General features: G+C 41.0%; 1 protein-coding gene across 7 annotated transcripts in view; it reads left to right on the top strand.

Annotated features, from left to right (window-relative positions):
* Window positions 1-23,704, top strand: part of LOC122558562 (C-terminal-binding protein 1) — a 310,239-nt gene that overhangs the window by 133,105 nt on the left and 153,430 nt on the right. For 5 of the 7 annotated variants that reach the window (XM_043707592.1, XM_043707537.1, XM_043707477.1 and 2 more), the window contains one exon: window positions 14,183-14,241. The exons of the other annotated variants lie outside the window; for them this stretch is intronic. In XM_043707592.1, coding sequence (XP_043563527.1) covers window positions 14,190-14,241 — 52 coding nt within the window. In that variant the 5' untranslated portion in view covers window positions 14,183-14,189. Of the gene's footprint in view, window positions 1-14,182; window positions 14,242-23,704 lie in introns of those variants that run through there. 7 annotated transcript variants of the gene reach the window in all.

Here is a 23,704-nt window from a genome sequence, read left to right as displayed (position 1 = left end):
GGAGGAATTGGGAATACGGGATGGCATTTTTGCAAGAGGTAGGGTGGGAAGAGGTGTAATCCAGGTAGCTGTGGAAGTCGGTGGGTTTGTAGAAGATGTCAGTGTCAAGTCGGTCGTCACTGATGGAGATGGAGAGGTCCAGGAAGGGGAGGGAGGTGAGTCTAGCAATTGGGACTTTTAAAAATGGGTGCAAACAACCAGGTCCAATTGTGGGAGCAAAACTATCTGGAAAAAGAAATCTTACCCAAAATTGGATTGGGTGATTTTTTTTTCATTGGGTGTTTGCTTACTGTCATGTATGTACTAACAAATGAGGGTTCAGTTCCAGTTTTAGGAGCTACTCTGAGCTAAACAGCCATTGTGGCATCTGACGCTTAAAGTTGAAAACAAAAGGAGGAACTGCTGGAAAGACTCAGCAGGTCCAGCACGATCTGTGGAGAGAGAAACAGAATTCATGTTTCGAAACCAATATGACTTTTCTTCAGAATACTATTACAAGTGCTGGGTATCTCCAGCATTTCCTTTTTCTAAAATTGTGTTAATTCCACTTGGCTTTTCTGGACGTGACTTGCATTGGAGAATAAAACAAACATTTTTGAGAAATTCCTTTTCAACCTGGTATAAGAGAATTTCTCGAGTCTGCAGCATTTTTACTAGTCACACATCTTCTGCCTGAGGCTTTGTGTATAGTGTGTACTGAATTGTGTGTCTAAGTTTGGATGGGTTTGAATTTAGAGACCTATGATTCTAAATATTTGAAACTAACTCTGCAGCTCCTACAAGTAACACTGGGTGATCTAATAATTTTGTTTTGATTTTAATTATATTGCTTTCAGTCAAAAATTTGATGCAGGATTGCTGTTTCAAAAAGGTTAAAGCACACAAGAAGAGTTGTTATTTCACAATATTTTGGCCATAACAGAATCTTTCTTTCTTATTCTTGACTGTGAAAGACAATAGTTGAGAGTATTTGGGCGGTATAAGCATTCCTGTAACGTTCAGTGCTTTTGAGGAATCCTCTGAACTCATGGGAATTTTCTTTCTGGTGACGGAGTTGATCCATTTCAAAGATAAGTTTTACTTTGACTTTATTATAATTGTTTGTGGATTTTGTTTTCAAACTATTTGTAGGCTTTTCAGTTTTTTCAATGTTTATGTTTGGGGTAAAAACTGACAAAACTGACTTGCTAAAATTAGTGACTCATTCCCATTGTGCACTAAAGGAAGATGAATGACTCAAGTTTATAGTTTGGGATGGAAACATTGAAACAAATTAGGAACTAGGGGCAGGAGTAGGCCATTTTGGCTCTTCAAGCTTGCTTCACCATTCATTATGATCATGGTGATCTCCAGCTCAGTACTGTTTCTGCATGTGCTTTGACCCCTTTCACCTCAGAACTATATCTGTCTATTCATGAAAATGTTTGATGTTTTGGCCTCAGCCCCTTTCTGTGGCAGATAATTCCACAAGCTCACGAGGCAAAGAAATTTCTCCTCTTCTCATTTCTAAATAACTGTATCTGACCCAGCATCCTAAAACTGTGACCTCTGGTTCTGGGCTCCCTTTGAATAGCTGCCTTTGCCTTTGTAAGGGCAGGGATTTTTTTCATTTGTTAATGTGGACGTGTGTGTCACTGTCTAGGCTGCATTTATTATCCAACCCTCGTTGCCCTTGAGAACGTTGTGGTGAACTTCCTTCCATTGCTGCAGTCCATGTGGTGTAAATACATGTGCTGTGAGGGAACGAGATACAGAATCCATAGAGTTGTACAGTATACAAATGGATATTTTGGTCCAACTCGACCATGCTGACTAGATATTCTATATAAATCTAGTCCCATTTGCCAGTATTTGGTCCATATTCCTCTTAAACCCTTCGTTTTCATGTATCCATCTGGATGCTTTTTAAATGTTGTAATTGTACTAGCCTCTCTACTTCCTCTCGCAGCTCACTCCATACATGCACCACTCTCTGCGTGAAAATGTTGCCCCTTAAGTCCCTTTTATATCTTTTCCCTTCTCACCAGAAACCTTTGCCCTACCTTCATGATTTTATATAAAAAATCTATAAGGTAACCCTTCAGCCTTCAACGTTCCAGGGAAGACAGACCCAGCCTATTCAGTCTGTTCCGATTAGCTCAAACCATCCTACTTGGCAACATGCTTGTAAATCTTTTCTGTACCTTTTTCAAGTTCCACAACATCTTTCCGACACCAGGGAGACCCGAACGCAGTATGCCAAAAGCGGCTGAACCAATGTGCTGGTTAGAGACAAAAATCTGCAAATGCTAGAGTCCAAGGTAGATAAGCAGGAGTCTGGACGAACACAGCAAGCCAGGCAGCAGGAGGTGCAGAAATCAACATTTCTGGTGTAACCCTTTTAAAGGACGAGGGGTGGATGTAAAGCGGTGCAGATAAAGGAGGTGGGGTTGGGGTGGAAGAGTGGGGTGGTGAAGTAGAAATGTTGTAGAGGCCGAACACCAGCTCTCCAACGCCATGTCCTACCTCCCACTGTGGCCCATCAGGCCAAAATCAGTCACACTGTCCGTGACCTCATTGCCTCCAGTGATCTCCCCTCTACTGCCTCCAACCATCTAGTTCCCCAGCCTCTCACTACCTGGTTCTATCTGCTCCCTAAGATCCACAAGCCTAACTACCCCGGCCAAAACATCATCTCCACATGCTTCTGCCCCACCAAACTTATCTTGTCTTATCTCGACTCTATCCTCTTCCTCTTTGGTTCAGACACTTCCCACTTACACCCATGACGCTAGCCACATCCTCCATCTCTTTAGTAATTTTCAGTTCCCCCACTCCAGGCTTTATCTTCACTGTGCATGTGCAGTCTTTATATGCCTCTGTAACCCACCAGGATGACCTTCAGGCCCTCAGCTTCTTCCTCTACAACAGACCCACCAAGTCCCTTTCCATCAATACCCTCCTCCACCTCACCAAACTAGTCCTCACCCTTGATAGCGTCCTTTAACTCTTCCCATTCCCTTCAAATCCAGGGAGTGGCCATGGACACTTGGATGGGTGTTAGCCATCAGAGGCAGGCGTAGCTAGTTTGAACAGTCTCTCATCAGTACCTACACAGGCACTGTGCCCCAACTCTTCCGCCATACATAGATGACTGCATAGGTGCAGCGTCCTGCTCCCAGGCTGAACTGGAGCAGTTCATTGACTTGGCCCACATCTTCCACCCCACCCTCAATTCACTTGGTCCATCTTGGACACCTCCCTCCCCTCTCCATTTCCATTTCTGGCGATATCTGGACTACATGTCGTCCCACCCGGTATCCTGCAAGAACACCATCCCATTCTCACAGTTTCTCCAGCACTGGTGCATCTGCTCAGATGAGAAGACATTCCATCCCAATCATCCCAGATGTCCACCTATTTTGAACAACGTGTTTTTTCCCCCTCGGTCATCCAGACAGCCCTCCAGCACACCACCTCCATTCCCCGTTCCACTACTCTCAAACCGTTTCCCCACTCCCACCACACTAAGTGCAATGAAGACAGGGTTCCCCCTTAGCCCTCACCTGCCACCCCATTAGTGTCCGCATCCAGTGTATCATCCTTGAACATTACTGCCAACTCCAACTCGAACCCTTCACCAAAAACATCTCACCCTGCCACTCCCCTGCCTTCTGCAAGGACCATCGGTGCTCCCGATGTGGCCTTTTCTACATTGGAGAGACCAAACATAAATTCAGGGCATGTTTTGTCGAGCATCTCAGCCGGCCCGCTAGGGCTGACCAGACTACCAGTCACCGTCCATTTTAATTCCCCTTCCCACTCCCTTTCTGACATGACTAGTCTTGGTCTCCTCCATTGTCACAGCGAATCAGACTTCAAATTGAAGGCCTATAGCCCAGAGGAGTTCTCCAATTTCAAATAACCTCCCTTCCCAGCCCATCCCTCCCTTCTATTCCTCTAATCAACCCTTCCGTCCAGCTACCAACCAGAATCATTCCTCCCATCGACCAACCAGGTCAGACCCTCTACCTATGTTCACCTGTCCCTACCTCACCGCCCCACTTCCCGCCCACCTCCTTTATCTGCAGCTCCCTTTACACCCAGCCCCAGTTCTGAAGAAGACTTAAGTTTGGTCTTATTTGGAAGTTGTGGGCCAAGTCAATGAATGCTCCAGTTCAGCCTGGGTCATCTATGTATGGCGGAAGATGTATGTTTATGTTTGGTCTCCCCGAAACGTTGACTTCTCCACCTCCCTGATGCTGCCTGGCTTCCAGCCTCCTTGTCAACGAATGTCCTATATAGCCACAACATGCCATTCCAATTCCTGTACTCAATGCATTCACCAAGAAAGGCCAGCATACCAAACACCACCTTCTCTCACCTGTCTAACTGTGACTCCATCTTCAAGAAAGTTCTAGAACCTTGGTGACGAAACAGTATTTCTGCTGATACATTGCACTTTTTTATGTCAGCATTGGTCACTTAGAAATCAAATACATCCAGATATCCACTGAATAAAGTTTCCTTCAACTTGACCCCTGTCTCTGAAGAGTATCCTCGTGGTTACAGTTTGATATTTGTGTTTCCTGCTTCCAGCTTGTCTGTGCAAGTAAGAAGCAATCTTCTCTTAGTGTTTATCTGTGACCAATATCAAGTAGGTTAAAACTACCCATATAATCAGGGAAGACCTTTTGCTGGATTAGCTGTTTTCTGTTGGGACATGCTTGGCAGGTATATACCCCTATTTTGAGTTTCCAAAGTTGATCTTAAGTCCCAAGTATACAAGAGTTGTGTTAACACCAGATGAGTACTACATATCATTATGTTCATCACTGTTCTAGGATTTGATGAGAAAATAAATGGAAAGGAAAGGAGGCATATAGAATCATAGAGGTGTACAGCATGGAAGCAGACCCTTCAGTCCAATGCGTCCATGCTGACCAGATATCCTAACCTAATCTAGCCCCATTTGCCAGTACTTGGCCCATATCCTTCCTATTCGTATACCCAGCCAGATGCCTTTTTAAATTTGTAATTGTACTAGCCTGCACCACTTCCTCTGGTCGCTCATTCCATTCAAGCACCTCACTCTTTGTGAAAAAGTTGCCCTTTTGGTCCCTTTTATACCTTTCCCCTCGCACCCTAAACCTATACCCTCTAGTTCTGGACTCCCCCACACAAAGAGAAAACACCTTGTCTATTTATCGTATCCATGTCCTTCATGATTTTATAAACCTCTACAAGGTCACCCCTCAGCCTCCAACACTCCAGGGTAAATAGCATATTCAACCTCTCCTTATCGCTATAATCTTCCAACCCTGGCAACATCCTTGTAAATCTTCTCTGAACAAGTTTCACAACATCCTTCCGATAATAGCAATAGAAATCAGAAAGGCGAAGGCTAAGAAGAAGCATGAAGAAAGGATGACCGACTGCGCTAAAAGAAATAGTAAAATGTTCTTCGAACATACTAATAATAAAACATTGGTGAAGGATTCAGGTGGGGCTCAGAACAAAATAGTAGGGTAACTACTCACTGAGGCAAAGGGTGTGGCAGGAGTATGAAAGGAGTACTTTGTTTCCACTTTTGAATTTGGTAAAAGCAGAAGCAATGTCACAATTTGAAATGTGGGTGTTGAACAACTGAGCAATACAGTGAAAGGTGAAGAAGAGGTGCTAAGAAGACTGGCAGCACTCCAGGTAGGTAAATCCCCAGACCCGGATGGGGTGCATCCTAGATTGCTGAGGGAGGTAAATCAGCAAATCTCAGAACCTTTGACAGAAATTTTCCAGGCCTCTGTGAAAACAGGGTTAATTTCATGAGATGGAGGTATTATAATTGTGTGACAATACTGTGGCTTTAAGAGATGTATTTTGTCTTGTTTTATTTATGAAGAGAGGTTGAGACAAAGGTATTGAGCAGTCTGTCCAAAGCCAGTGAAGTAAACAGCTTGGGACCATGGGGTTATCTTTTTGAAGTCTGAACAATAGAAGCAGCATGGACAGGTGAAGTCAGGCTCCCACAGAATCCCAGTTATAATTTAACTTGCAGTAGTTGTTGGGAGTCTTGAAATTGCGATTATATCTGTCCCTGCTACAGCAAATTGTTCAAGTTACTCTCACTCCTCTCACTCCTCTCACTCCTCTCACTCCTCTCACTCCTCTCACTCCTCTCACTCCTCTCACTGATTTTTCTTTGGATATTCTTTCCTCCTGGACTGGGAAAATATTGCATGTGAGACTATCCTTTGTCAGGGCTGTGTTTGTAGGATGTTACTGTAATGGAAGGGCTGATAATTAGTAGTTATGTTCAGTTTTCCAATGGAGTTCAAGTTATACAAATTTGTGTTTTTGATGGTATTTTAACTGTAGTATAAGAAACAAGTGTATTTTGCATCAAGTGTTAAGTTCTTTTTCTGAGATTTTTCTTGCACACTTGATGCAACTGCAACATACCAACTTCTGTGAACAAGCAAACTTTTGTTAAGCACAGTTCAGTACAAACTTTCTGGAGGAACTTTTAACACACACACCTTGCAGGCTTGTGGAATCATGTTAACAGCTCTCCCCGAACAAAGGAAACAGTCCGCCCTTGATACAAAATCTTTACATCACAGTCAGTAATGCCCACAAGACAACCCCCAGCCATCCCCCTCACAGTCACATGCCACTCAAGATGCATTGTAGTGACCACATCATCCCCAGAAACAATGTAATGCAAAGCATGCCTTAATAGCTAGAGCTGGTATGAATTGTATTTTTTGTAACTCGAGGGGAGTTGTGAAATTCCAACTGCGATGCTCCTATTGATTTCTGAATAGGTGATGAAAATGTAAATAATAGGAGATGACAATGTAAATTGCTCTAAATGGCGAGGAAATGCCTATGTAAATAGCTCTGAATAATAGGAGATAATGCAATTTCTTACAATCTATCTGTAAGTCAGAGACATCCCACCCTTCCCTCAGGACATCCAATCTCCAGGTCAGCAGAGCAAGTTAACTCTTTAATACCACAAAAGCTGAGTGGTGTAACCACTTGAATTACATCTGGAACACAGCATCTTACAGTTGTCTTTAAATAAGAAAATATTGGTATCACGGCTACATCCTTGATATATTTTGAAGGGGCTTTGGCCTGGTCCATAATAATTGTACTATCTTTGTTTAAGAAAGGGGTAAAGGATAACTCAGGAAACTGAGACCATTCAGCTTGCTGTCCATAGTGGGGAAAAATGATGAAGGCCATCATTCAGGACAATGTAAATGTATACTTACAGAAAAATAAGTTTATCCAAGATGGTCAATGTGGATTTGTCAAGGGCAGGTCATGTCTGATACATTTGATTCTGTTCTTTGACAAGATGATTGGGAGTGCTGTGGATGTTGTACATTTGGATTTTGAGAAAGCATTTGATACAGTGCAACATGGCAGATCGGTTTGCAAATTAGAGCTGTTTGAGATTGATGGGTCCATTTCAGCATGGATTAGAATTTGGGTGAAAGCAGGAAACAGATATGGGTGGGTGTTTCTCAGATTATAGACTTGTTGAAAGTGGTGTTCCCCAGGGATCAGTGTTGGGACCCTTGTTTTTACTGATTTATATAAACAACTTGAAGAGGGATGTTGAAAGCAAAACCTCTAAATTTGCCGATGATGCCAAGCTAGGGAGAATAATGAATTGGGAGGCTGACATTGAATGAACTCAGAGTGACATTAGCAAGTTAGCCAACTTGTCAGACACCTGGCAGATGAATTTCAATGCAGAGAAAAGTGAGATAATGCATTTTGGAAGAAGAAACCTGCATGAACAATATAGGCTCAATGGTACAACTTTGAGGGGAGTACAGAAGCCGATGGCCTTAGAGTTCATGTACATGATTCTCTACAGTTGGCTAGGCAAGCTAAAAAAGTTAATATGAAGGTTTACATGATCCTTGGGGTTTGTAGATAGAGGCATAGAGTATAAAAGCAAGAAATTGATGCCACACCATAAATCATTGGTCAAATGATATTTGGAGTGTTGTGTTCAGCTCTGGGCACCTTTTTTGTTGAAGGAAAACTGGTAAAGCCCTGGAAAGAGTCCAAGGGCAGTTAACGGGAATGATATCATGAATGAGAGATTTTAGATACAAGGAAAGATTGGAGAAATTGGGTTTAATTCTCCTTTAGAGCAGCGAATGATGAGGAGATGCTGGTGTTGGACCAGGTTGAACAAAGTCAGGAGTCTTTGACCAACAGGTCTGTTTAAAATCGCAAGGTTTCAAAGTACTGCACCTTCATCAGGTAAAATGGAGAGCAGCGCACATGCACAGAATTAAAAAGGTGGAGAAGTAATGGCAAGGCACTTCTGACATTGGAGCAGAGAAGATTTAAGAAGTGTCCTTCCTACAGGGAGGATGTTGTGAAACTTGGAAAGGTTCAGAAAAGTTTTGCAAGAATGTTGCCAGGTTTGGAAGATTTGAGCTATCGGGAGAGGCTGAATAGGTTGGGGCTGTTTTCCGTGGAGCATCGGAGGCTGAGGGATGAACTTTATAGAGGTTTATAAAATCATGAGAGGCACGGATAGAATAAAGAGACAAGGTATTTTCCCTGGAGTGGGGAATCCAGAACTAGAGCATAGGTTTAGGGTGAGAGGGGAATAATTTAAATGGGAACTAAGGGGCAACTTTTTCACGCAGAGGGTGACCTATGTGGAATGAGCTGCAAGAGAAAGTGGTGGAGGCTGGTATAATTGCAACACTTAAAAGGCATCTGGATGGGTATATGAACAGAAATGTTTCGAGGGATATGGGCCAAATGCTGGCAAATGCGACTAGATTAGTGTTGGATATCTGATCGTCATGGACGAGTTGGACTTGAACGGTCTGTTTCCGTACTGTACATCTCTGCGACTCTGACTAAGTGACCATGTTGAGGTATTCAAAATTATGAACAATTTTGACGGGATCAAGAAGGATATTCTACTTCCACTATGCTATGTCAATTACTATTAGTTACCTGGGGTCACAAGTTCAAGGTTGTCGACCAGAGAGCTAGGAGTGCAAACAGGAGAAATGTCTTTACTCAGAGAATTGTTAGGATTTAGAATGCACTGCCTGTGAGTGGTGAAAGTGGATGACATTGGGAGCTGGATACATATTTGAAAGTGATGAATTTAGAGGGCTACATAGTTAGGGTTAGAGAATGGGACAAGCTGCGTACAAGCTGGAGACAGGATGAGTCAAATTGCCTTTTTCTGAACAATAAAATTCTATGATTGTAAAATGAAAAAATGCAACTCTTGAAGTGTAAAACAGCATCGCTGTTCTAAAATGATGCAGTGAGAGCAAATCAGTGATCCAGCTCTCCGAAAGGCTTACGATGTGTAAGGAACCTATGCTCTGTGACCAAGCTGCCTGCTAACAATGTCGGAATTGTTCTTTTTCAATTGCTGCTAAAATGAATTGGATTTCTGATTTTTGTGTAATAAGACCTGATTCCATCTGCAATTTTCCTAAAATTGTTAATACTGGATTTCTACATGAATTGGAGGGCAAACGTTTTTGACAGTTCTTCTTGACATTTTCATGGAGGTACCTGGAAGTTTTAGGGATTCTTTTTGACTTTCATGTGATCAGAATACTATTCATGCTTTGTTCCTGAGTATTTTCTTTTAAATTTAGAGTTTAGCATCAGAATTCCTAATGGCTTAAAATCAGATTCGTGTGAAATTTCATCTATTTGATGCAGTGAACCAGAAATCACAAGGCTATAGAGAAAGATATTGTTGATATTTATGAAGTTTAGTAGAAGAAAGGAGATTCAATGTTGTAGTCTAATTTTTAGAATTTCAATTGTTAGCCGATTGAACATCACTGACAAATTTAGATATGTTTTCTTGTGCACAGGATAATAAACATCTTTCTGCTCAAGATCAGTTCATGGCTCTTTTTGTTTGAAATATCAGTTCCAAGAACTGAGCTAAACAGAATTTAAAATGGAATCATCTTGGTGCACCTCCACTGGGATGGGTGTACAACTCCCAGTCTGGGCTGCCGACCTCTCCCACAGTGTGCATATGCTCCAATTGAAGCCAGGCTTAGATGCAACTTTAAGCAGAATCTCCAGGGCACAGATTCCATAGCAATGGAACAAATGTGTAAAGCAGTGGCATGGGTCCAACCTGATAGCAGTGGTCTCTGGTGATATCTGCCAAAGCCAAAACTAAGACCTGCTCTTCCAGAGCTGGTCTCAAGTTAGACTTGCGCTCTGTCCACTGGCTACTCCAAAGTGTAGGGTGGGTGCTCTGGTTTTAACCTGACACCATTCATATCCAGTAGTTGGTCAGAAACTACTTCAAGAGGAAGACTGATTTAACTCCCCACCACCTCTAGTTTCCATACATTTAGATTTAGATTAGGTTAGATTACAGTGTGGAAACAGGCCCTTCGCCCCAACAAGTCCATACCGACCCGCCGAAGCGCAACCCACCCAGACCCATTCCCCCAAATTTACCCCTTCACCTAACACTACGGGCAATTTACCATGGCCAATTCACTAACCTGCACATTTTTGGATTGTGGGAGGAAACCGGAGCACCCGGAGGAAACCCACGCAAACACTGGGAGAATGTGCAAACTCCACACAGAGAATCGCCTGAGGCGGAAATTGAACCCAGGTCTCTAGCGCTGTGAGGCTCCAGTGCTAACCACTGTACCACCCACATAATAGTGAGGAGCTCAAGAAGCTCTTGGAATTATTCGCTGCCACCTGTGGTGGGGTCCTTCTCAACATTTCAGATTGTTGTGCAAGCCTAGAAACCAGGACATTCCTGGCAAGTAAAATGACACGATCAGAAAAATAAGTTTGAGGGAGTGGGACAGGTTATGGGAGGAACTTGAACAGCAACATGGGTGTGTCATATCTGTTGTAGGAGCAACAACTGCTCACTGTTTCTTCTTCTGCCACTCACTGTTCCGCCAACCAAAGTATAAAGGTGAATTTGCCACCACAATCATTGCATTTTCTAGGACTGACTGAGAATTTTCCAGGTTGAATTTTCACATGGTTCCATGTGCTTTAAACCCTGTTGTTAATCATGAAAATATTAGGAGTATGTGGCAGAAAATCCCTTGCAAAGATAATTGTAGCTTTGAAACTCAGTCAAGCATTCAAAATAATTTCTCAATTTCATTGTCACCGAAAGGATTGACTTAAGCTACATGTCATGATGCTAATCTTTTTTTCTCTCTGTCCCATATCCCAGACAACTGAAGCATTCTGATGGAAATTTTTCTTTTGAACCCTCACTGAAAACTTCAGCCAGTTTGTCATTAATGTTGGAATGTTTTGAAAATGTGAGCCATTTGAAAATGTCCAATCATGATTGTTATCTGCACTTCACTTCACTTCTATTTCTAAACATCAGCAAAACCCTACCCTTGTGTCTTTCAACTGTGCAAGGCAACCTGGAAAGAAGGGGTTTTTTTTGTTGCTTTGGATAGAATACAGAAAACCTTTGCACTTTTTTGTCAACACATTTTCGACTTTCCAGTAGACTCTGAGACTGCGAGCTAGTCATATGACAGATGCTTGTAACCTATCAGTGCAAAACAGCATTCACTATCTCTTAAAGGTACAGTACACACCTTCAACTTCATAACAGTACAAATAATCACGAAAATTGTTCCTTATGTCTGTGGAACTACACAAAAAGAGCATATTAAGGCCTTATTCCTAGAGGGAGAGAAATGAAAAGGAGGGATATTGTGTTAACCTTGTGCTGTACATTATATAGACTACATTTAGAAGTCTGAGTGCAGTTTTACAAGAATGATAGCTACGACAAAGAAGGGTAAACCTATCAAGAAAAGTCCAAGCTGATGAGTGAATTAATTGAGTTTGTTAAAGTTATGAAGCGTTTTGATAGTGTAGATACAGAGAAATTGTTTTTTGAGGAAAGGAGCACAATGGAGGCCCCTGATAAGATTGTCACAAATACTTGACAGGGAAAGTAGAAGAAAATGATGAGAAAATGGCTCTTGCTATCTAGCAATATTAATTTAAGAAGAAACTAGATACACCATAAGAAGAAGAAGGGAAAGATTATAATTTAAAAATATGTACTTAGGAACAGGAGTAAGCAATTTGGCAACTTGAGCGTGTTTGGCGATTTGAGTGAGATCATAGCTGACCTGTGGCCAAATTTCACATTCCTGCCTTTGGTTAATGTCCCTTGCTTAACAAAAAATTATGTATGTCAGATCCAACTTGGAGCTCATGAAGAAGATTTGTGTTTAACATGCCTCTTGAATCCAAATATTAAGCAAGCACAATCTCATTCTATTAGTAAAAGTTTTGTGCATCTCATATTTTAGACTTAAGTGGATGAAACCACCGTGTATTTGTGTACAGATATTTTGCTGTTACAGTAATGTATAGAGAGAGATTGAGTGTCACAAAATTGCTGAATTTTAGCAAGGCGTAAGTGTGTGAATTAATCGGGCTGGAGATATTGAGGCTGGTGTTCCCTATCATTTGGTCCCTGTGTATGAAATGACTTATGATCCCAACATGAAACACAACCTTGAACAGAGGGAACAATGGAAACCATGGAGACTCGTCACAGCTTTGTAAACGTAACAAGGGGTTTTTAAAAAAGCAAAACAAGTTGCTTTCATTCAAATGATGCTTTTCTTCACGGAAGGATTTTGTAATTTGACTGAAGCATGACCACTTTTTACATTGAAGTGAAATGGCACAATTTGCACTATTAATCAAATTAAAATTTGTGAACATCTGTAGTTTGGTAATCTAACAGGAATAATTGATGTTAGTTCTGGCATGTATTGAAGCATTGAGTAACAACTGAGAATCCACTTTAGTTTTCGGCATGAATAAGAAATTCTTCTTCCTACGGACCAAGGAAATTAGAGGGGTGATCTCAGAGATATAGAGATGTACAGCACGGAAACAATCCCTTCAGTCCAACTCATCCATGCTGACCAGTTATTGTATATAAATCTAGTTTCATTTGCCAGCATTCGATCCATATCCCTCGAAATCCTTCCAACTTTAAGTACATTTAAGTCGTCATTGGACAAGCATATGGATGTACATGGAATGGCGTAGGTTAGATGGGCTTCAGATTGGTATGACAGATGGGCACAGCATTGAGGGCCAAAGGGACTGTACTGCGCTGTTATGTTCTATGTACTCATATACCCACCCAGATGCCTTTTTAAAGTTGTAATCGTACCAGCTTCTATCACTTCCTCTAGCAGCTCATTTCCATACCTCCACCACCCTCTGCGTGAACAGTTGCTCCTTAGGTCCCTTTTAAATCTTTCCCCTCTCCCCCTGAACCTGTGCCTCTAGTCTTGGACTGTGGTTTGTATGTGGAATGAACTGCCAGAGTAAATGGTAGGTGTGGGTACAGTTGCAAGATTTAAAAGGCATTTGGATGGGTATAAAAATAGGAAAAGTTTAGTCCGATATGGGCCAAAAAATAGCTCCATTTGGGAAACTTGTTTGGCGTGAATGAGTTGGGCCAAAGGCTCTGCTTCTGTGCTGTATTACTCCATGACTTGATCAGCTGTATTCAATATTGCATCTAGAATTAGGTCAAACTCTTGTAATAACTTTTCTGTCCAAGCATGTGATCATTAACTTGTGATCTGCCCAAAGTAAAAGTACCTTTTCCAAAAGGTAGGCCAAGGTCCTTTGTATTACTTTATTTGCATTTTTATATTGAATGTTAAAATTAATTGGGGAGATTTAGCCTATTGAATTTCTTGTTGGGTGTGATTGTTCATCCCTGAGCTTTTGAAACAAGGCTAGCAAAGCTCAGGGGAAAAAGAAAATGAAGGGTATGGTAAAATATTCATCTGATACTTCCTAATTGTGCCTCCAGAAATAATGTGTAACAGCAGTGTGCATTGGATCATTTAGATCCCTATTAACAGCAATGGTAGTGCTACAGCAAATACAAACATGAGAATTTTTATATTCATTTCTCTATTCCACTCTCGTCTCGCAAGGCTGTTATTCTCCAGTTTAGTATTAATTCGCTGTGCTGAGAGATTAGTTTAATCATGCACAAACTCGCTCTATTCTCAAGCTGATTTAAATGCACAGTATAGGTTTGGTATATTTTGTTTTGCAAACTGTTGAACATAGCTGTTGTTAGCAATTGTTTTTATTCTTACTTTGAAATTAGAGTGAAGATGATGGATATGCATCGAGAAACAAAGTGGAGCAGCGGCCTGGAGAGTTTAAGTATGTCATATGAACTAACTGCTCGCTGTCTTTCTGCCTGTGAAAGCTACTATGTGTGTGTGTGTGTGTGTGTGTGTGTATATATATATATTAATTTCTTGGTTTGTGTATAAGTAAAATTCAATGTTGGATGATTTTATTTTTAAGGAGATTTTTCTAGTGCTATCTTGAGTGCAGCAAAATCTGGAAAATGTACATTCACATTATATTTGTATTTGATTTTGTTATTTATTGTTGCACCAAATGGTTAAAATTCAAAACTCAAGATTAACGAATAACGGAACACAATTCTGAGAAAGTTAAAATGTATTGTCGTCCCATTTTCCCCCACTTAGTTGAAACAAAATGCTCAGAGACACAGTGTAGTTTTACCTACTTCATCTTTATTCCGGGCCCTGGAGAGAGAGAGAGAGAAAGATTACCCATGTGCACAGGTACATGGGTTCCCGGTCTTCTCTGGAACAGCAGTTTCTCAATGAACTATGTAATCATTTTACAGGGAGGAGCATCCAGATAAGGCAACATACATATTGATTGGGTGACAGTTCGAATCGGCGAGTGTCAGTAGTAAACACTAAGCCATCTGCTGTTACACAGTGAATAACTGGCTTCATATAATGCTTTTCACTTTGTTAAACTGACCTCACATACTGAATGCTACCTCATATTGTTAAATGCCTTTCCATAATGACTGCTTTTCCACTTTGTTAACCCATTACCCTTGCCTCTAGCACCCCATTGTTAACTGCAAGTTCTTATCTGATCTGAGTCATGCTCGGCCGAACCTCTTACTTAACAAAACTCAGAACTTAACTCCTTCCCTGCCTGTTTATACCCGATACACATTCTTAGTATGGCAGATTAAACCTTCAAATCCAGATCCTTCATTCGCTATTTATACCTACCAAATTCAAAGATTATTAAGATGGAATTCCTACATGATGATTTGGTAGTTTTGGTAAATTTTAGAACCGTTCTAATGAGTTAACTTTTTAAGCTCATCCTTTTTTTAAATTGCATGTTATTTTGGGTTTGATTGTGCAAATGTCATAATAAGGCAAACTATTCCAGTGTGTGGTGTTACAGTGTGTGGAGGGGTGAATTGGCATACCTCTCTTCAACTTTCTCAGTTGGCCACAATAAGCGGTTAAAATTCTTATCTAGTTAGATCTTTCGCCAACAAAAATGTTTAGTAATTAGGTCTTGAGGAAAATGAGCCAATTCAAATAATTTCTTGAATAAAAATCATGTGTGACAAATCTGTTAAAATTCTTTTAGGAGGTCATGAGCCATTTCAATAAAGGAGAGTCAGTCAATATGATCTATTTAGATTTCTAGAAGGCCTTTGACAAGTTTCTGCACAAGAGGCTGCTAAATAAGATGAGAGCCCTTGGTGTTGGGGCAGGGTTATGGCATGGGCAGAAGATTGGCTGACTGGCAGAAGGCAGATAATGGGGATAATGAGATCTTTTTCAGGATGGCAGCCAGTGACGAGTGGAGTTTCACAGGGTCAGTGTTGGGACTGCAGCTATTCATGTTATACATTTAACGATCTAGAAGAATGAACTGAGGATATTGTTGCTAAGTTTTTAGATAACACAAAGATAGGTGGAGGGACAGGTGGTGCTAAGGAAGTGGGGAGGCTGCAACAAGACTTGGACAGGCTAGGAGAGGAGGCAAAGAAATGGCAGATGAGATATAATGTGGGATACAATGTGGGATGTGCTTTGGTAGGAAGAATAGAGACCTATTTTCTAAATGGGGAAAGGCTTCAGAAATTTGAAGCGCATAGGGACTTGGAAGGCCTATTTGAGGATTCTCTTAAGGCTAATATGCAGGTTCACTTAGCAGTTAGAAAGGCAAGTGCCATGTTAGCATTTGAAAAGGTGTAGAATGTAAGCCCACAGGTGTACTGCTGCAGCTGTATAGGTTCTGGTCAGATCATATTTGGACTATTGTGAGCAGCTTTGAACCCCATATCTCAAGTAGAATAGCCTTGGATTAGGGAGTCCAGTGGAGGTTAATATAAGTAATTCTGGGCATGAATGGCTTGTCACAAGAGCAGTTGAGGACTCTGGGTCTGTGCTTGATGGAGTTCAAAAGGATGTGTGGAATCTGATCGAAATTGAGAGAATACTGGATTGAGTGCAAGATGAAGCCTCCACTGATAGCAGAGACAGAGTAAAGGGATTAACCTTTCAAATTTAGATGGGAAGAATTTCTTAAGCCGGTGGGTGGGAAATCTGTGGAATTCTGTCAGAGTTTAACACAACTTTTGTTTCTTCCCTTCCAAAAATGAGGTAGTGAGCTTTGGCAAAGAATCAGGATTTGGCAACCATTTTCATTTGTTACAGTCATTCATGACGCACTTCTTTGTTCTGCCATTAGTTTTTAAATTTTATTCTGACTTCTACTCCAGCCGGCAATTGGCACTGAGTGGAATGATGACAAAAAAGGAATGGTGATATTGTTCCAAGCTTGGATACTCCAAGTTCCCCTCCAATTTGCACTCCATCCTGACTTTTATTTTTGTCTTTCAAGGTAGAAGTGGTTGCATGTTTTGGAAGGTGTTATCTAAGCATCTTTGGCAAATTTCTGGAGTGTGTACTATAGATATGCATACTGCTGCTACTGAGCTTCAATGGTGGATGTTTGTGGGTGTGGTGACAATCAAGCAGCTGCTTTGTACTGCATGGTGTCAAGCTTCTTGAGTATTGTTGGAGCTGCACTCATCCAGGCAAGTGGGGAGTATTCCATCACACTCCTGATGTGTGCCCTTGCAGATGGTGGACAGGCTTTGAGGAGTCAGGATGTCATGTTGCAGCTTTATAAGAGTTTGATTAAGCCACGCTTAAGTGCATTCAGTTTTGGTCGTCATGTTACAGAAAGGATGTGCAGGCTTTGGAGAGGGCGCAGAAGAAATTTAGCAGGATGCTGCCTGGATTAGAGGGTATGAGTATAAGGAGAGGCTAGAAAAACTCAGGTTGTTTTCTCTTAAGCACTGGAGGCTGAAAGGGGACTTAATAGCAGTTTATAAAATTATGAGATGCATAGATGGGGTTGATGGTCAGAATCTCTTTTTTTTTCCCCAGAGTTAAAATGTCAAGTACTAGGGGGCATGCATTTCAGATTAGAAGAGCCAAGTTTTTTTTTAGTGTGGTTGGAATTTGGAATGCACTGCCAGGGGTGGTGGTGGAGGTAGACACAATAGGATATTTAAGGAACCTTTAGATAAACACATCAATATTCAAGAAATGAAGGGATATGGACCAATGGCAGGCAGAAGGGATTGTCATGTATGGCACAAAGTCATGTGCCAAAGGGCCCATTCCTGATCTGTACAGTTTCATAAAGAAAAACCAAAGAAAGTTACAGCACAGGAACAGTCCCTTCGGCCCTCCAAGCCTGCGCCAATCCAGATCCTCTATCTAAACCTGTCGCCTAATTTGTAAGGATCTGTATCCCTTTGCTGTCTGCCCATTCATGTATCTGTCGAGATACATCTTAAATGATACTATCACGTCCGCCTCTACCATCTACGCTTGCAACACGTTTCAGGTATGAAGTATTTTCCACGCATATCTCCCTTAGACTTTTCTCCTCTCACCTTGACCTCTTTCGTCCTAGTCATTGAGTCCCTCACTCTGAGGAAAAAGCTTCTTGCTATCCACCCTGTCTATACCTCTCATGACTTTGTAGATCTCAATCAGGTTCCCCCCTCAACCTTCCTGTTTCTAATGAAAATAATCCTAATCAATTTAACCTCTCTTCATAGCTAGCACCCTTCATACCAGGTGAACCTGGTGACCCCCCATTACATCCTGTCCAAAGTATCCACATCCTTTTGGTAATGTGGCGAGCAGAACTGTATGCAGTATTCCAAATGTGGCCTAACCAAAGTCCTATACAACTGCAATAGACCTGCCAACTCTTGTACTCAGTACCCCGTCCAATGAAAGAAAAAGCATGCCATATGCCTTTTTGACCACTCCATCGACCTGTGTTGCCATCTTCAGGGTTCAATGGACCTGAATACCTGGATCTCTCTTATGTTCTATATTATTTGCTGCAGTATTCCTATCCTTTGACCTGCTGTTTGTAGACCATGTGTTTATATGGCAAGTGCAGTTGAATTTCTGATCAGTGGTAACTCCAAGAATGTTGGTAGGGGGAGATTCAGTGATAGTAACACCATCGCATATCATGGGGCAATGATTAGATTGTCTCTTGTTTGAGTTGGTCATTTGCCTGGCATTTATGTGGTGCAAATGTTACTTATCACTTGTCTACCCAAGCCTGAATATTGTCTGAGGAGTAATGAATGATGCAATTCATTGGCTAACATTCCCACTTCTAACCTTATGATTGAGGGAAAGTCATTTAATGAAGCAGCTAAAGATGGTTGAGCCTAGGACACCAATTCTGCTCCTCTGTCTTAGGATCTTATGGTCTATTATTGCTAAACACCCCTGACATACATGTGTATTGCACGAACACACGCATGAACATGACCACAGTTAAAAGGGGATAGTGTCCCATACATCTGGAAGATAACAGAATATATAGTTTAAAGTCCTAACAGTGTCCTGAAGATCTTAACTTGAGACCACAGTTGGTTAGTGGTGTTTTAGCATAGCAACAGCAGTCAGTATTGCAGATATCTTTAAGTTCTAAACGCTCACGTTTCCAACTCATGCTGTCTTCGGGTGTTTCGTCCTTTCTGAGAGGCGTAGGACATGAACTTCTCACAGTTAGACAATTACAAACTGTACCCTTGCTCTGCCAGAAACTTTTCCCTGCAGTATCAGCTTGTTTATATATTCTTTCTGCTGATGTTATATTTCTTTAAGTTTGTTAATTGTAGGCGACTTCATCTCTAATAGGTAACAATTTGCATAAAGATTTCAATCGAAATAGGAGATGGAGGTTTCTTCACGTGTGACTGAGCTGACTGGTTTCAGTAGCTTTTGATAAAATATTAGTTTTAGTTCTGACTGTGCCTGATTCTGTTCCATTGGTGTCGTGAAATGGTCAACTTGAGGTCAGATAATCACTACATCCATTTTGTGTGTTTTGTTTGTAGAACCACTTTAGTCTACGAAAGTCCCCATTATTAGAATCAGTTAGTAGAATTTAAAACTCAATAATCCATATTTTATTACCTTTTAATCCAAAAAGGACACCATTGAATGTTCGGTGACCACTGAAGGAGTCTTCAGGTTAAGCAGAACTTCTGTTTCATACTTTGTCATGATTTAAAATAAAATTTCTAATGGTTGAGAAACTTCACATTTTGTGCAATCAAGTTGATGTGTTACCAAATAACCAAGCAAATAGATATAGTTGATACAAGTCATTGAGTCACAGTCATACAGCATGGGAACAGACCCTTTGGTCCAACCAGTCCATGCTGAACCTAAACTAGTCCCACCTGCCTGATTCTAGCCCATATCCCTCCAAACCTTTCCCATTCATGTACTTAGCCAAATGTCTTTTTAAGTATTGTAAATGTGCCCACATCCACTGCTTCTTCAGGAAGTTCATTCCACATGTGAACTAGCATTTATGTTTTTAAAAAAAATTGCCCCTCTTGTCTTTTCTAAATCTCTCTCTCCTCACTTTAAAAATATGCCCCCAGTCTTGAAATCCCCTATCCAATGTAAAAGGCAATCACCATGAACCCTATCTATACCCCTCATTATTTTATAAACTTCTATCAGGTTGCCTCTAAACCTCCTAAGCTCCAGTGAATAAAGTCCCAGCCTTTCTTTATAACTCAAACCTTCCATACCTGGCAACATCTGAGTAAATGTCTTCTGTTCCTTCTCTAGCTTTATTGTATCCTTCCTACGACATAAAATCATGTTTTATGCAGTCCTAACTGACATGGTGGCTAAATAAAGAATACAACAACATTTAAGATGCCTCAATAGAAAAACAAAATGTGCTTCAGGGAGTAAAGACAGGTCCCTCAGGATCTTTATAAGTTTCAGTTAAGTCACTTAAACTCTTCTAAACTATAGTGGATGCTGGCCTGTTCCCCCTCGCTTTTCAATGCATGTATCCTTCTGTTGGTATGGTGACCATTACTGTACAGTGTATTCCACTGCCCTGTGGAACGGAAACATAGTGGGCGGCACAGTGGCACAGTGGTTAGCACTGCTGCCTCACAGCGCCAGAGACCCGGGTTCAATTCCCACCTCAGACGACTGACTGTGTGGAGTTTGCACATTCTCCCCGTGTCTGCGTGAGTTTCCTCCGGGTGCTCCAGTTTCCTCCCACAGTCCAAAAATGTGCAGGTTAGGTGAATTGGCCTTGCTAAATTGCCTGTAGTGTTAGGCGAAGGGGTAAATGTAGGGGAATTGTTAGGCGAAGGGGTAAATGTAGGGGAATGGGTTCTGGGTGGGTTGCGCTTCGGTGGGTTGATGTGGACTTGTTGGGCCGAAGGGCCTGTTTCCACACTGTAAGTAATCTAATCTAATCTAATCATAACATTCCAACTCTTGCATTCAGTTTCTCTCACACAACAGTTTATAAGCTTTCCTGATTACATAGTGTACTTGCCTTATAAACTTCTGCAATTCATACACTCTGCATTTCAGAGCTCTACAACCTTTCATGATTTAGATAATATGCATCTTTTTATAGTCAATCATTGGGCCTCTGCTATTTAGAATACACATCGAAGACAGACTTAGGTATATGTGGTTGGCTGCTTCACTATTCCTGCAGCCATCAGACATAGAATTCCCCAACTTGCTTTTATTTTTGACCAAAATTGAAAGAAAGCATAGACAAGATTTCTGTTTTTAAGAAGGTTTAATATTCATTTTAAGTAACTCAACTCTAATCACCTTATAAACTCCCTCTTATACTCATATGAAGATGGGCAAAAAAAACAAAGGTATTATGAACAGTGGGCAAGACTGGGAAGGCACCTTGTCTCTGTTCATGGGGTTTCTGAGATGATTCGCGTCACGATATGGGCCTTTAAGACCAATTTGTTCTGTCCTGTTTCTCTTGAAGAGTGGTGAGGTGTCTGTGCCATGGAAAGCAGAGTAAATAGCTTTGGGTTTTTTTTTATTAGACAAAAGAAGCATGAGGGGTGGGATCAGGTTCACACAGAACCAGGGTTTTGGTTTTTGTTTTCAGTTGTTGAAGCTGGGGTTTTGAAGTTGAAGCTGCTAGGTACAGTTCTCTCTCTGCTGCTCGATTCACTCTGTTGCTGTTCCTTCTCCTGAGCTGGAGGAGATATCAAGTGAATAAAATCTATTTTGCTGAATTTGCCTTTGCCAAGGGTGTGTTTATGGAATGCTGCTTTTTTTGAAAACAGTTGATGAGATGTCTTTCAATACTTTAAGTATTTCAATAGATTTAAAGTTATGCCAGTTCTTCTTTTTTGGTTGTTTGCATTTAAGCTGTGTTATAAGAATAAAGTGTATTTTACTTAACACTTAGTAGTTTGACCAACTGAATCACATCTGGAATGCAACACCTTTAATACATCTCTAAATTCGATAAAAGTTAGGATCCAGACTATCCCCGAATAGATTTTGAAGTTGCCAGGGTTGGAGGGTTTGAGCTATAGGGAGAGGCTGAATAGACTGGGGCTATTTTCCCTGGAGCGTCAGAGGCTGAGGGGTGACCTTATCCAAGTTTATAAAATCATGAGGGATGGATAAGGTAAACAGACAAGGTCATTTCACTGGGTTGGGTGAGTCCAGAATTAGAGGGCATAGGTTTAGGGTGAGAGGTAACAGATTTAAAAATGATCGAAGGGTTAACTTCTTCACGCAGAGGATGGTATGCATATGGAATGAGCTGCCAGAGGAAGTGGTGAACGCTGATACAATTACAGCATTTAAAAGGCACCTGGTTGGGTATATGAATGGGGAGGGTTTAGATGGATGTGGGCCAAGTGCTGGCAAATGGGATGAGATTAATTTAGGATATCTGGTCGGCATGGACGAGTTGGACTCAAGGGTATGTTTTTCCTACTGTAAGAATACAATCTCAAGTCTGAATGCTTCTCATTATTGTATTCACAGCCTCAAGCTGTTCAGCTACATGAGAATTGATCATGTAATTGTTCGCGGGCCTTTGTTATTGATTCCTGGTCACAGGTCCATAGACCAGTCAGCTGCTTGTTGTCTATCAATGGTCCATTTGAGCCCAACCCTTCAGCTCCATGTCATGCATGATCTACACTTCAATTACTGCGTGAACAAGCACCTGAGGAAATGGTGCTTTTAATGCATGTCAGATTATTTGCTTTCAAAACAAGAAGCAATTCATCATTTTTCTACAACAGTTTAATTCACAATTTAAAAATACAGAGAAGTAAAAAGACTTGGTCTTTCCAAGGCAGTACACAATCAAGTGGACAACTAAGCTGTTAGGTACAAACAAAGAGGTTACAAAAGATGGAGACCAATTCAAGTGGGAAGAAAATGCATATGACTGGAAAGTGTGAAATTCTTAGCAAGGAAGAATCAAAAGTGAATTTTTGTGGGGAGTGAATGCAAGAAATTCAATGAATTTGAACACTAATCATGAGATGTTAATGCAGGGGGATGTCCCCGATTTACCAGCATCTCGCTTCCGAACATGATCCCACAGGAGTACATTTTAAAAATCTGACATCTGAAAGTTTCCTCATACTTCTGAATGGCTGATTTATATTGTCCTGCACCATTTTGCCATTTGTGTGCAAAAATGAACTTGTGATGGAACCCAGAGACTGCCTGTGCTTGAGATACATCAGGCAACATTTATTTTACAGTTTGGGCTTACCCCTGACCTTTACATTGGATAGGGCAGAATTTTAAAAGGTGAGGGATTTGTTACGCTCCTGAAGTAAAATGGAGCCCAATATCTCCTTGATCTACGAACATCTGTTTATATGATTTTTTTTTTCTGCGGTGTGCTTTGGACCTACTCTTTTGATAGAGATGTGCCATGTAAATTATTATTTTTAGTAAGGTGCAATTAGATAATTACTGTAATGGTTGCAACTTTTAACAAAGACATGTGAAGAATGTGTTTCCTTGGTGCTGCAATGCAAAGTTGACATCAGTAAGGCACTTGAAAACTGGTACAATGCTTTGAATTGACACCATCTGACCTAGAGCTGAGAATGCAACGAGCCAAGCCATGCTGAGATTGTATGATGCAGGCAAATCCATCAAGCAAGGGTGCATTGGATGGCTGTGGGAAAATGAAAGGTCATGGATAATATTTGAATAATATTTGATAAGTTTTACAGACTCTTAGAATATTAAAAATTTATCCCAAAGCAAATTAAAAACAAAAGTACATTTTGGTATCCTCACCTTGCTGCAATGGAAACCCAACAGTAATCTTTTGTTAAATAAAAATGATCTTTTAAGTTACTAGTAAAACTTATCAATTGATTAGATTAGATTACTTTTAGTGTGGAAACAGGCCCTTCGGCCCAACAAGT

Source organism: Chiloscyllium plagiosum, chromosome 1, assembly GCF_004010195.1.
Source record: "Chiloscyllium plagiosum isolate BGI_BamShark_2017 chromosome 1, ASM401019v2, whole genome shotgun sequence".
NCBI lineage: Eukaryota > Metazoa > Chordata > Chondrichthyes > Orectolobiformes > Hemiscylliidae > Chiloscyllium > Chiloscyllium plagiosum.
The sequence above is the reverse complement of the archived record's forward strand: the minus strand, read 5'-3'. Positions and strand labels throughout refer to the sequence as shown.